The 14,889-nt window shown below is 35.7% G+C and overlaps 1 protein-coding gene and 1 pseudogene across 3 annotated transcripts in view; both read right to left on the bottom strand.

Annotated features, from left to right (window-relative positions):
* Positions 1–473: 473 nt before the first annotated feature.
* bmm (brummer) overlaps positions 474–14,889 on the bottom strand; it is a 116,492-nt gene continuing 102,076 nt past the window's right edge. For all 3 annotated transcript variants that reach the window (XM_089088594.1, XM_089088595.1, XM_089088596.1), the window contains exons 9-12: positions 12,828–12,973; positions 7,288–7,414; positions 5,763–5,910; positions 474–5,043 (exon numbers count right to left, since the gene is read on the bottom strand). In XM_089088594.1, coding sequence (XP_088944720.1) covers positions 4,873–5,043; positions 5,763–5,910; positions 7,288–7,414; positions 12,828–12,973 — 592 coding nt within the window. In that variant the 3' untranslated portion in view covers positions 474–4,872. The remainder of the gene's footprint in view (positions 5,044–5,762; positions 5,911–7,287; positions 7,415–12,827; positions 12,974–14,889) is intronic.
* On the bottom strand, positions 9,034–9,576 carry LOC148953548 (vacuolar protein sorting-associated protein 37B-like; annotated as a pseudogene).

Here is a 14,889-nt window from a genome sequence, read left to right as displayed (position 1 = left end):
TTACCATTAATGGTTTAATAATATAGTCAATACAAATAGTTTAGAAATAAAGGATGTACCTACTTTCAAAATTTCGTATTGGAAACAAAGGTACTCGGACCTTTGTTGAAACCTAAATTTAATCACTAAATATTATGCTCGTTTTGAAGTTTTCTATTTCTGCTAGGTAAGGCTACAATATCAATGACGGTATCAGAAGTGCTGAATTTACCTTGTTAAAACACCAAAGAATGTTCTTTGGTGAACATTCCAAAAAGAAGTTTCCCAGACTCTTTCATGCACCTAAGCCAATCAAATGCTTTAAACAAAGGCGAGTAAATGTATTTCCCTATAACTTAGAATCATTATTATGTTCGTTTATTAATTTGATGAATTATTTTGGAGATTTTTATCACCTGATAAATAGTATCAAATCATCCAAATAGAATCTAATAGTAACAGTAATAATACGTCTAATAATAATGGTAAAAGCATATTTGAGAGTTGTTTATTCATCTACATAATGTATATATATACAAACAGATCCGGTTATATAAAAATGAAGCAATATATCATATATATATAAAAACCGCAAAGAAAACGAAAACTTTCTTACATTTCCCCCTGATTTCTGCTCACATATCACAGTAAGAGAGCCCTTTCAGTGGGTTTAGTATTACATTTCCTATAAAATACTTAAATATAAATATAGAAAATTAATGACAACACTCACTAAGAAAACAAAAGAAAAATGAGAGGAAACAGAATTCATAGAATAATATACATTTGATCAATACTAAACTTGGGACATCAAGAGCTTTAAATCCAAAGCCGTATCTGGAGGTCGTTCGACTGACTACCCGGGATTATTTAGAAAATGTCAAATTTGCTAGAATTTCGTCTTTCCCCAACATTCAACTTCTTTTTTTTAAATATTGAATCCTAAACTATCTCTTAAATACCACCTTTCTTGAATTTATTGCTTTGAATTTGAACTTGCTGAAGGTATACAGGTCAAAACAGGTATAATACCAAAAAAAATTCACACAATAAAACATACCGCTATCTTTAGCATTTAACATAAACCCTATTTTGTATTCGTTACAGTTCTACGCAATAAATATAAAATGACAAAGCATAACATAGCTAAATGACTAAAAATGAAAATTCCCGGATTTCTCTTATATTTCGTGTAGTTCGCTTATTTATGGGATTTTGTAAAACTTGCCTTTCCCTCAGAAGAATGATAATAAATACAAAAAAAATATATATATTTCAAATAATTAATACTCCTAAAAACATACATGAAACGACACGCAACATCATATGGAGATGTTACTTTTTCAAACAGGTTATTAGTACAACCGATGTGAATTAAGTCTTTCTTAATGAATTATTTATATATCCTATCTAGTTATTTAAATGATACGCCCCTAACCAACCTCCCCTGGGAGCACCCCTGCGTGATATTTTCGAAAATCTTCTTATTCAGTAAGATTATCTTGACCCTGTCTAAATGTAAAACAAATATACTTAATAGGCAAAGCCGTATTCAGGGGGAAGCGATTAGGGGATTTATTTCCCCCCCCCCTCGAAATTTTTACCCGACTCGAGAAAACGTAACAAAAATGCGAATAAAGAATATGTTTTTCTTTATTGTAGGCCCCCCCAAACAAAAATCAGGAATGGACCCATGGTTAGAGGGTTAAGCATTAAAGAAGAACAAGTCCAGAACAGTAATTCGAGGTAAGGGCTCACTTAGATGTAACTAAAGTCAAACCCCTTACTTTCGTTTATATAGTTTTACAAGACTAGTAATTAATTGTATGACTAAGTTACAATAAATATGTTTCTGGCAAGGACTGTAAGCGATAAACAAAAGAATAACAAAATGGAGTTAGCTCAGTCTTGTTGAACGTCAACTATATGGGGTATCGGTAGAGCTATATTGGGTATTGGTACAGCTACGTCAGTATTTTCTAAGATGCCATAAAATGGGCTTCGTTCATTTTAATACTGAATTTAAATGCAGTCAAGTAGAGCATTTTATTTCAAAAATAGTATATTTTGAAGAGGGTTTTTCAAATTGAATACTAGCTATTTAGTAACTAGCCAAACTGAATAGCCAATAATCCGTAGTCAACTGACTTACAGTCAGTCTAATTCAGTTGTCCAAAAATATGTTCCTCAAACTGTTCTGTAAGGTGTAAAATATACCTGAGGCTTTGCAAATAAGTTAATATGCTGCTCTGTAAGTCGTAATGTCAATAGCATACAATTTTTTTTTTCAAATTTCAACACTATCTCAGTGGCACCAATTAATGAAATTTAAGGAGGCGTTTTTTTTGTAAAGAAAATACATAAAGGGCATTTATCACAATATAGGAGACATTTTTCAAAATCTAAGGGGGCAGTGCTCCCTCCCCACCCACATTGGTGCCTCTGCACTGTCTAGTGTAAACATGGTGAATGAGATATAGCCTATTTTAGCCTGTAGTAAGTCCAATGCTTAAAACCGTATATTTACAAATGATATTTTCGAGGAAGTAGGCTACAAATGTTTTGTCATTGATTTTTTTTTTTTTACTTGGTTAAATTAACAGGATGGCGAAACATATGAGCCGTACCAGAAAAAACATTGTTGGGGATGGGGAGGTTCCGTTCCCAGAGATTTCCCTGAGAATTTCCTACAGAACAGTTGCCCTAAAAGTGCACTTTGTTTATGTTTTTGACCCCATCCTCCTCCTTAGAAAAAAAAAATCTGGATACCCATTTCCCTGAAAAAAAAAAAAAAAAAAAACCGGATATTAAAGTACACTCTTTCGTTTTCTTGACATCTTCCTTAAGATTGGACTGAAGGACCACCAGGAACAATCTCAACTAACACATTCTTTGATCCTTCTTTAATTCCACCTTCCCAAGAAATATTCTGATACCCATTTCCTGGAACAAACAGTTTTGAAACACCGCAATTTCAAATTAGGAGATGGTGTCAAAACCATTGCAGAAACCATCAAATTTTGGGTTTCAAATGAAAGACAAACAAACAGACTTGGATATAAAGAGGAAATTCACATAACAGGGACGCCAATTGGAGGGGAGATCTACCCCTCTAGACTTTGAAAATGTCTTTTTGTATCTTCATTTTAAAAATTGAAGGAAAATCCTCCCTCCCCCCCCCCCCTAAATTTCCGTGAATTGGCTCCCCTGTTATATGAGCGTCTTCAGAAAATGATAAAGTTCAATTAAGATAATAGAACCGGGACCAAAATTAAACCAGGTATAAGTATGTTGAAAGGCTTTAAAACAAGTAATTAACGAAACAAGATTCCTACTGCCAATAAAAAGAATATCGCTATTATTGAGTGAGCTACATAAGAAAAGTTGTTTAGTTTTGTTGTTTCAATAGACAATTAACTGTTTGACTACATTCTTTAGTAAGTCAAACCTATAATGAACTTTTTTTATCCTCATTAGGTTTAATCGAAAAATGTGCAATGATAAACAACCCAATTAAGCGTCGTCGAACTATTATTTTTTATATTGACATTATTCTTTTGTTTACGCATTTGTTATGTAATTTAGCAAAAGTTTTTTGACTAGTAATAAAGTATTTTAATGGGTAAAGGGGGAGCAATTGCATGATATGGGCTAGATAGCACAAGCACAGTTTAGTTGCATTTTATTACACAAATAGCAGGACTTACACAAAATTCTACAAAAAAAAAAGAAAAAAAAAGATCTACTAGTAGGCAGAGCTATGAAAGTCGCGTTAAATACCGGAATAGGTTACGTCTACTGCACTCTCCCACTTATATCCGACTAAAAGGAAGAGGAACAAAAAGATAAAAGAGACAAATAGGGGGGGGGGTCACCATCGTAAGAAGCAAATAATTATCGAAGCAGAGCTTTTCAAAAATGTTTGCTAACCCATTACTGGACAATTTATTTCCAGTTTCATATTAGAGAAATGTCGGTCAAAGATCGGTTTATTCGATTAATAGGTCAGTCCAAAACCTAAGAATCGAAACGAAAATACGCTGTTGCCTAATACGAAATTAAAGTATATTCCAGGTATTTCGACCCCAGTTAGTTGTTCCAGCGTTCCTGGAGTTTCAGATTTTTTTTATAAAGAAACATAATGAATTTCTTAATATTACTAAGAATTTCGGTCTAAAAACTAAAACAGATCGAAAAAAAATAGGCTATTAATTAGTACCAATTCTAATCATATTCCACATACTTTGACCCCAAACAGCTGTTCAAGTGTTTTTACAACCGTAGATTTATTATAAAGAAAGAAAAATAAATTTGGTAATATTGTGAATTTCATTCCAAGGAATAAAAAAGATCGGAACAAATATAGGCTACTGGCTAATACCAAATTCAATTACATTTCAAGTATTTGACCCCAATTGCCTTTTTACATGTTCCTACGATCGCGAGTTTATTACATAGAAAAAATTCAGAAATACACGAACACTTCTGTTGGAAAATTTCGTTGCAAGAACGAAAAAAAATTGAAAAAGCTAAGGACTATTAACAAATTTAACTATATTTCAGTATTACTTAATTTGGGCATTTCGGCCCGAAAAAGCAATCGCAGCGTTCCTACAATTGCAAATGTACTACTACGAAAAAGAAAGAAATGCACTAACATCACTAGTCGCGCTGAAAGACTGACATTTCCGCTGCATATGATCAACAGTAAGCGTTATCAAACACTGAATATACATGTTTCTTTTATATACAAGGATGCTTCCAAGTGGAAGCGAGATCCCACTTGCACCAAGTCAACAAAGCAGCATTTCAACTTCCATTCGCTTAACACATCAGGCTTTCATTTCCTAAATGTGCGATAAGTGACATAAAATTTCTAGTTTTGATGATAGCTCAAACTTTGTTGACACCTTGGCATCGGAAAATAATTGGCGTAGGATCTGGGATATCATCCCATGCAGATAAAATATCCTTAGACGAGTCCATACATGATACTGGATTGTTCGTTTGAAGAGTCACAGAGCACTGTCCAAAATCAGTTTCGTCAACATGAAAAACTTGACCCTAGAATGAATTAATTTTATTTAGAAATAACAACATATAAAATAGAAAAGACGTAGCAATGCTCGATAATTCTTAATTGAATTAGATACCTTTTACTTCTAATACAAATAAAAAGCAATGTTAAACTTTGAAAAAAACAGAAATTACACTCAGCCAGAGGGGGACTGCAGCGATTTCAACGTCCCCCCCCCCATTCATGACGCTTCAGTTACTTATTGAATTTTTCAGGAAACAACATAGTTGCGATTTTTTTGGTGAAAACTTAAAAATATTTCGATTTTTTTTAAAAAGATAAAACACTTCTAGCTGCCAATTGAGCATCTGCTAATTTTTTAAGCTTTCCGTTAATCCGAATCAACCATTTAAACGTTGCGAGGGAGGGGAGGGGTTGAAGTCTGGTTCGGGCTAATTTTTGCTCATTTTCAGTTTTAGCCTATTCAGTCAATCATTGGCTGAACGGGTCTAGACATTGTTCTACAATAGTAAAACTAAAACTATATACCATCTCTACAAGGTGGTAGGAGTAACATTTAAAGGTTAATTGGCAGGGATAGCATTTGGAGGAGGGATAGCATTCCCACAAGAAGGTTAGGCCTACCTACTAACGAAGACAGCTTTGTCAAACTCGAAACTATCAATACCCCTCCCCCCCCCCTCCAAAGAAAAGAAACTGTAAAACTAGACATGGCTCTAAACAAAACTTTAAAAAATTAACTTACATCAACAAGCTGATCATCGTAGTATACAGATACGATTAGGTCATTCAAATTTGATTCCTCTATTAACTGTTCAAAACTTGAGTCACCAAAGTATCCAGCGTTGGGATATAAAGTACTTTCTATTATATTTGTAGAAGGTGAACCAGTCCTAAAAAAGGAACGAAAACCAATAAGACCTTTAGGAAACAACGAAGATTGACTAAAAAAAGAGTACAATAGGAATAGCGAGGCTCCCAAGTGTTGATGCAACTACGGTCAAATAGTTGTATTCAAGGAGTGGGAGAAGGGCTACTATATAAAATCATTTTTACGTCCATCCTACCTACTAAGTAACCAATGAGTGCATATAATTTTTTATTCACTTTTTTGGGGGGGCGGGGGAGGGGGCAACTTGGAACCCCTTCCTCTGGCTACTGATATAATCACCAGTTACATTTATAAAATATTATGTAATACAACTTTGTACTTAACTTGAACCAAAATGTGCGTATAATTATGAAAATCTGAGTGTCATGGATTTGGTCTTTCACTCTGACCTTTTTTAAATAAAGAAGCGATTCTTACGGAGAGGCTCCATCTTTTTATGGCTAGTTACTGTTCAGTCAAGTCTTTTAGATGTAGGAGCTACTTTAGGTACGGATTTCTCCATATTTAAGTAAGATTTTGGTAGCAGTGTGTTAGAAATGGAAAACTGTAGTAGTTTTGAAAAAGTGTAATTAGAAAAATATTTAGAATAAGTATCAGCGAAAAGTATCAGTAAAAGGTAAAAGACCTTGGATATCCTTTCATTAACTTAGAGAAGGGAAGATATCATACATTGCGACTTAAATGGGGTAAAATTAAACATGGTTATTTGACATGTTATATAATTCATATACTAAACCAAGGAGGAAGTCAAAGGCCAATTCACAACGATAATTTTCTAACACCGGATGTAAGAGGCAACTTTGGCTCCGGAGAATTGAGGGAATCCTTTGTGAGCAATGACAGCCTACGAGGTATGACTTCCCAGTCGCTTTTTCTTACACCAGGCTGCCCAGCGGACACTTTGCTGGTTCGGACATCTTCTGCGGCTGCCTGCAAAACACTCTAGTTCGGATTCTTTATGACTTAGACTCAGTCTGTTACAACTGGAAACGACCAAGAGAGACCAAGTTCCGGTGGAATGACAGTCTCAGAGAATTCCTGGACCAGGCTGAAATTCCGCTGTCAGATGCAGAGGCCCTTGCTGCTGACCGCCCTACATGAAGAAGGTTAACGACGCTTTCAACTCAACCGAATTATGAAGATCAAGTATGTAAGAATTGATAATAAAGCTCCATTGACAATTGGCTGATCATATCTAAATTTTAAAAAAGTTCAAATAAACTTCGGCGCTGGTTCCACCTAGCTCTAGAATTTATCCGAATCTTGTTGTGAAGGGACCCTAAATACCAGCAGTAGCAGTAAAATATCCTCAACGAATCGGTAAAAGCATCAGAAAAGCGATTAATTAAAAAAAAGCTGTGCATCCATTACTACTTACTTTTCATCGACGTTAATTGTGAATCCTAGATCCAGCAAAGTTTTGAGAGATGACAAACTGGCTTGGGATACAAATTCTTTTCCTTCAACAACTGTGTTATTGTTGGGCTCACACACGTCTAATTCACCTGAAACAAGTAAAAGCAAATAAACAAAGATCCACTGCATCGGCTTTCCTGGTTACACATCGCATAAGTAAAAAAAACAAAAAACTTGTCGATAAAGTTTGAACAAACAACAATTTTCTAGCAGTATCTCTTGGCATTTTCGTTTCATTACCACTGATTCATGTGGATGGGAGTTTCACAATAAAATCTTGCAAGAAAACATAATTTTTATAAAGAATTCAGTTCATTAGCCTAGATAATAAGAAAACGAGTTAAAAGGTTTTACCAGTAATAATAAATAAATGCTTTGGATTCAAAACCAATATATTACAGAAATGACACTAGAGAAAATATAGGTAATTGAAAGAGTAAATTGACAATAATGGTCTCCTCACATGGGCGCCCATAAGCTGAATTCCAGGAGGGGGGGGGGCAAACCACGTCTAATTGGCACTTTTAATGCTATATAATAGAAATCTCAGAACAAAAATATTAAAATAAGGCAGCATCAGCCAGGGGGGGGGGGGGCAGACGCCCCCCTGCCCCCCCCCCTTACGGGCGCCCATGTCTCCTCATACGCAGATAATGATGTCCTCATACGCAGGGTTTGGGCTCACGAATCCCTAAGTAGCTTTGAATAATAAATTTAAGTGAGTGCTGGAGAACCAGATGACCAGTTAATGGGATGATAACTCAAGATGTCAGAAACTAAGTTCTTATAGTGAAGTCAAGGCTGTATTTAGGCAAGGGTGTTATTCGAAGGGTAATTTGTCCTAGGAAAGCGTATCTCACCTACTGGATGCAGCTGCGAGCCAACAGCCTCCAATCATGGTTGGAGCGTCAGATACAACGTAGTAAAGAACGAACTATAGCCAATAGTAACCGAAATATTAAAAAGGCTCCTTGAAAAAACTGTCAAGTGAGGAACAATCGCCATTTGAAGCTGATTCAGCAATGGTAAACAAATACGAAAACAAATTTATGAGAATTTCAAGAAATAGCATGGAAACCGTCGAAAACGGTGTCGGATCGAAATGAAAACCACCATTAAAATTTATCATAGCCAAAAATTAGGTTAAAGGATCATTCAGATCCAGATGCTGGTTTTCAATATTATGGCATTAGTTAGCTTAGTAGCGGATAAGGCACAAGAATCGTTCAGGGGTGATTGTGCGCTATAAGGATTTGGAATGCAGCCAAGCTTTTCGCTCATAGCCGTTAATTCAATAAAGCACTTCTTGACCTTACTGGCAAGTTCGGATAGAGCATCCACAGGAGTGACCAATGCTTCACTTGGACTTATACAGTCAGGCTACTCTTTCCCTTCAGAATCGCAATTTCTAAAGTCACCTAATAGATCAGTGACTGAAATAATCATAGCATTTTGCACAATACGTTTAGTAGCGGTTACACCAGGCAATATATTACCAAGTATAATTTTTCAAGCAGTCGCAATCAAGTTTATCTTAAAAAAAAACTCTGAGGCACATTGACGGATAGCGTTATCATCACACACTAAACCATTAATAATCACCATTTATTAAATAATCAACAAACAAGATATTTGGCATCTGAGTCACGGCACAATATACTATACAAAGCTACTATTTAATAAAAAAAAAAAATTAAAGGTGTAAGAGTTAATACCTCGGGTAATGGATAGGTACCATTGCATAAGACGGGCTTACTATCGGATAAGGTGTCTGATTGAATAGTGGAACAGGGCCCAGTCTTGATGGTAGGCATTGTGATTCGTGTCATCTTTGCTGTAGCATTTCTTCCATTCTTTCCGCTTTGATGCGTAGTAAAACTGCTAGTTTCCTTTTTTCCTCAAAAATTGCTAAAAAGTTCTTCAATGCCCATGTAACCATTGAAAAACTTCTCGACAACTCCCTCTGACTCCGCTTCTGCCATTTGAGCAGGATTTCGAAGTTGGTCCAAAACTTTCTTTATTGACGTGCCTCGTTTTCATTCTCTAACTTGGCTTCAATGTCTTTGACCCTTTTGAACAGTTGGTTGGCGGTTTGGTATGAGTGCTCCAATCCCTTCCTCTCATCGGTTAGTCTTGGCTCCTATTCCAAGTTTTCTTCTCCCAGACATATATTAGTAGCAATTAACAATTGTCGTTCAGATTCCAGAGCCCCATAAGGTCCACCATTTTCTTTTACAAAGTCTTTCATCATGCTTGCATTATATACATGATAACATTTATACAATGCCACTTAAGCAAATGTAAATCTATTTATAGTGTTAAATTTTCAGGTTATTATATGTACATATAATAAACTGGGATATATTCATGTATTATTTTTTCTCGAAAATGGCTCCGTGTTCTTTTTTAAATTGGCACAGAGATTTTCTGGCTTGAAAAAGCGATCCATATGGGTCAAGAGCTAGGAAAAATTCGCAAAGACTCTTAATTTTAGGAATTAAAAACATTTTGCATGCATGAGCAGGCTACATCATTTTTCCCAGGGATGTTCGTATCGTTTTTGGTACCTATGAAGCAAGCACAATTATACAAGATGCCGAATAACTCTGGACAGCAGAAGCAACAGGCATAGAACTAACAATAGCGAGAATCACATTGAATTGCAAACAAAAATGTTGCACAATGAAACCTATGGTTAGACAACAAATCGAAATGACTAGAATGAAGGAGCGTATTATTGGCGTATGTGAAGGATAAACAGGAAGGAAGAATTGAACAAACGTCGGAATTTTGTAATTCAATTGAAATCGCTGATTTGCCACCCTGCGACTAAAAATTTAAAATAAAATAACACTTACAACTCCAGGTTATCACAAGGAGCATTCCAGTACACCTTAAGAACAAGTGTGCCCTCATCCAAAATCACTTGCGTTTAGAAGACAAATACCAAAGCCGTATCCAGGAGGGGGGTTAGGGGGTTTGAACCCCCCGCCCCCAAAAAAAATTTTTGTCCGACTCGTAAAAACGTAAAAAAAATGGACATAAACAAGTTTTATGCGTTTCTTGACTTTTTTTTGTGTAACCCCCCCCCCCCAAAAAAAACATTGTTTGAGTAAAACCCCCTCCAGAAAAAACTAGGTACGGCCTTGACAAATACAGATTACAAAAGGAATGAACGAACGTGTTATTTTTCATCTGTGAAGGATACACAGAAAGGAGAAATTGAGTTCACGACAGAATTTCTTAATTCAATTGAAATCTCTGATTTAAGACCATACGATTTAAACTAAAGAATAACATGACGTGACATTCATTTAAAGAGCAAATTAGATTATTTTCCCCAGGGGTGGTCATATCGTTTTTGGCCTCCATATCACATGCGAAACTATACAAGGTGACGAATGACTCTGTAACACATAAAGCAAAAGACATAGAATAAGCGACAGCGAAAATCATATTGAATTGCAAATGAAAATGTTGCACGACGAAATCAGCCGTTAGAAGATAAATCAGAATTACAATGGAAAGAAGGAACGAGGAACGTTTCAAATTTCCATTGTCCGAGGAACAGTCTAAGGAGCAGTTTATTATCTTGCGTCCATCTTGTTCCATCTGTTCAATATTAGTTATAATAAAACGAACGTTTTATTATCTTTTTCAATCGATCTGAAAGACTAGTTTTTTTTCACCAGTCATAAAGTAATAAATCCCATTTTTGCTTATCAGCAAGTATTTTGCAGATTTGCTGAAAATAATTATGTCTAGTTTTTGAGTAAATGGAAAATTGTTTATAGCTTTAATGGACTATACTCTTTGGATCAGCATTGTAATTATGGAATGGCTAATCGCTCTAAATATGACTGTATCTAAGGAACATATTTTGCCTCATTAGTGTGCTATAAAATAAAATAAAAATAAACGATTTTGTTTAGAAATTTAAGTGATTAAAGTGTGATTCACGAGCGTATCTAAGATTTCACGTATAAAACAGATGACCAGGATTCTACTTAAAAGGAAAGGGCCGTAGCTATAATTTTTCTTAATGCAATTGAAAAAAGTTTGCAACTTAGGAAGATAAGTATGCGCACTAATATTGTAATATTGAAAGTCACGGCCATGACAGTGGTCAACTAAGGCTCTGAACTGTGGACACCATGAAGGCCGAGGGAGATGGTTTTAAATGTTTTCCCAGGGAAAGGTCTAAGGATAGCTTTAGATACTCTTTTTGTTCGATGGCATGTTAAACAGTAAGCTGTAGAAAAAATATGGTTCCATCCCACTTTCTAGCGTTATAGCGAAAGGAAGACTTATATGGCTAGGCCAGATTTTATAGACAAAGGATGACAAATTGCCGAAGATTGACTTTTTGGCCATCCATCTGGTATCAATCGAGAAGCAGGTCGTTCGTAAATGGGGTGACAAGAGTCCATAAAAAATTATTTAAAGGAAATTAGAACTAAACGAAAGGGTAAAAAGTGAGAATAAATTGAGGGGAGGCAAAGCGTGCACAGCTGTGTTGGCCTAAGGTGGCTAGGCACTGCAGAGTTGTTAGTAGTAGAAGTAACAGTAAGTATAATTTTCTTAGTTATCTCGCAAAGCGATAGGGGGGATGGCCCACTTTCAGCACAAGTTAACAGTGTGGTTGGAGCTTTAGATCAGAACGCGTAAACATCTCAACACTATCTAAGCAGTAACTGCAACCCAGGCACATCGTTTAGCACAATCCTGGAAGACAGAATACACAAATTCGTCCAAATAGGTATCATATACAAAAGATTAGCAGTCTCCAGAGTCAAATTTCAAGGGGTGGCTCTGACAACCCAGCATCTTACTCCTATAACAGGCTCCTTCCTCACACCTGGCCCCGGGAAACCAGAACCAAACAGCTGGCTCAAGATAAAGGAAATAAGCATAAAATAAAGAATGGATCAGAGTTATTAAGACCAGTAATCCCTTAACCAGGGTGTCCATGCCATTGTGTGGGTGGTGTATTGCATTGCAATGTTGAAGGAAATAAAGAAAAAGTTTAGAACAGATCAGAGTTATTAGAACAGTAAACTCTTAACCAGGGGGTTATAGCATTGCAATGTTAGAGGGGGTATAGGATTTAGCTTCTGAACATTGGATTTTATTTTGATTATGCTTCTATGCCTCTGTAGTGGGTGGATGGGACACGGTAGAATCTCCAAAGGATTCCACTTGGGCCAAATTGGACAGCCCATTGAGGACTGGCAGTCATAAAAAAAAGTCGGTTAAATACTTAGAATCCAAGAAAATGTCTGTTATCTTGTTTCATGCTTTTCTCTATTATACCCGTTTTCTTATTATAACAATTTAGCGCTGAAGACCAACACTAGATGGCGTATAGGCCTAACTTTCAGAATTCAGGTTCCACTTTAATACTTATTGCATATTATCTTTAGGACTAGTAGAAACCAGGAATAACGGAGCAGCCTATTAGATTCAAAATAGGGTTAGAGGTAAAGAATAAATTCAACTTACTTTCAATAAACTGGGAAATAGAGAGTTTGCACGTTAATTCTTCAGTTTTTTTTCCAATAGAACACATTGTGCTGGAAATAAAACCTCGCACGAAGCCCGTTACTCCTTTCACGCTTGCGCCAACACCCGGAGCTTGTGCTAGGAACCTATAAAAAAGAATTAATTCCATGAGTGACTGAAAACGGGACGACAAGAAATTTATTAACCATATGAACGTTCGGCAGATCAAAATAATAATATAAAAAAACCTTTATTGTCCGGATCAAAACTTAAGTTTGGATGTGGAGGCATAGGAGGGGATGATAGTAATTTTAGAGGGTCCATTTTTAGTTCACTGTTTAAATTTTTTGGTCCTCAGGACAGTCTCGGGAGGGGGGGGGGCTTTAAATATTCTGAGAACCGAAAGATACTAGGAAACATATTGAACCAACTGATGAAGCTTGCATAAGGACTGTAGAGTAGAATTCCAGGGGCACAAACAGGGGGAAGGTACCTATAGGGGCCATTAAAAATTAAGAATAACCAAGCCCCCCCCCCTCAATTTTGAAAAATAGTTTGTTTTTTTTACTTCTTTTAGAAAAAAAAAAAAATCATGGCCTCTTCGTCCTCACATTTTTGTGAATTGGCAACCCGGTAGGAATCACAGTTTTCCAAAGATTTTAAATAAACTCTTTTGAATCAGCGCTGCCAAATTCTCAACACTACGTTTTAATTAGTTTTAATCTTGGATATTATTTTTAAAGAATACTATTCCCTACTCAAAAAACAATTTTAACGAGCTTGAGAAAAAAGTTTACAATCATGACTTTTTGTTCAGGAAATCCATAAAGTGGAGTCTCGATCAGTTAAACTCTTCCAAGCCTCTTGTATAAGTAGCCTGAGTAATACGAACCAAGATATCTGGAATTCTTCGCTATTCCAAAATTTTTTACTGTGTTCCCATTTTAGCCCCGGACGACTTTCTCCTGGTCTCCTGGTCTTCGAATCAAAATCCAGATTTTTAAAAAAGAACTTGCTTAACCCTCCAATTGATAATTTATATCCCATACTAATTTTGTCACAAGACGGCCATTTTTAACTTGGCTCATCAACTCTGGAGTTTGAGTTGAAAACAGTCGGAACAATATGTTACGATGAACAACGAAAACTTTACTAAGGCTGTTGGCCAGAATTCTGTGGTCAAATTTCGGCGCTGAATTTTGATTCGAAATCATGAAGTTGCTTTTAATTTTAAAATTATAGTTGTAATCTAAGAGTTTAGCCAACTGCTTGCTCTGCTTTCACATAGTCTAGGAAAGAATGATGATAATTAAGTTTTTTTATAAACTCTTAAAATTAAGACAATGAAAATTCAAAATAAAAATTTGTTTTAATAGAATCCTTAGAAAAGCGCTGGATATACAAGTAATGACAGTTACATTAGCTCAAGTACACGGCAGATACTTCGTTAATGCATTTTCGATCTCACTGTAGCTGTTCTTACTATGTTTTTTTTCTGTTTTTAGCATTGCGATTCACAATGCCGTCAACTCAAGCTAATAAGACCTTTTAGCTATTAAAATGAAGTTGTTTGAAATCACCAACAATTTATAAGCAGAAAAAAAATTTCCAAGTCGAAATTTCGATTAAGAATAGCTAACTATAGTCATGAATATCCTTCTTAATTCACCACAAATTATGGTTTAAAAAGGCATTTCCGAATGTATTAAAAAGAATGTTCATGACTGAAATAAAATTTTATGAATTAAAATTTTGACACAAAGACGTTTTTTTCTTTTTTGTGATATTTCACAGTGCCTCTAATAGTTAAATGGTTCTAATTCTTTTCAACCAACCCGTGACATAACAAGCATTGAATGCTATATCCGCAGGAGTTGGGAGTAAAATTATGAGCGCACTCTTTTTAATCCTCTTCAGATTAAAGTAATCCAGGTTCCACTGCGGGCACGCGCTCACGATTCCATCAAACAGTTCGTGGTAACGAACTGTAAGTAAGGAGTGACCCGAACCGAAACTCTAAGAAACGGAATTTTGATACCAATAGATACATCAAAAGAATCAT

This window comes from Artemia sp. Qi Xiang Cuo, chromosome 4 (genome assembly GCF_049724085.1).
Source record: "Artemia sp. Qi Xiang Cuo chromosome 4, ASM4972408v1, whole genome shotgun sequence".
Taxonomy (NCBI): domain Eukaryota; kingdom Metazoa; phylum Arthropoda; class Branchiopoda; order Anostraca; family Artemiidae; genus Artemia; species Artemia sp. Qi Xiang Cuo.
Note: the sequence above shows the minus strand (reverse complement) of the source record. Positions and strands in the feature narration are given on the sequence as shown.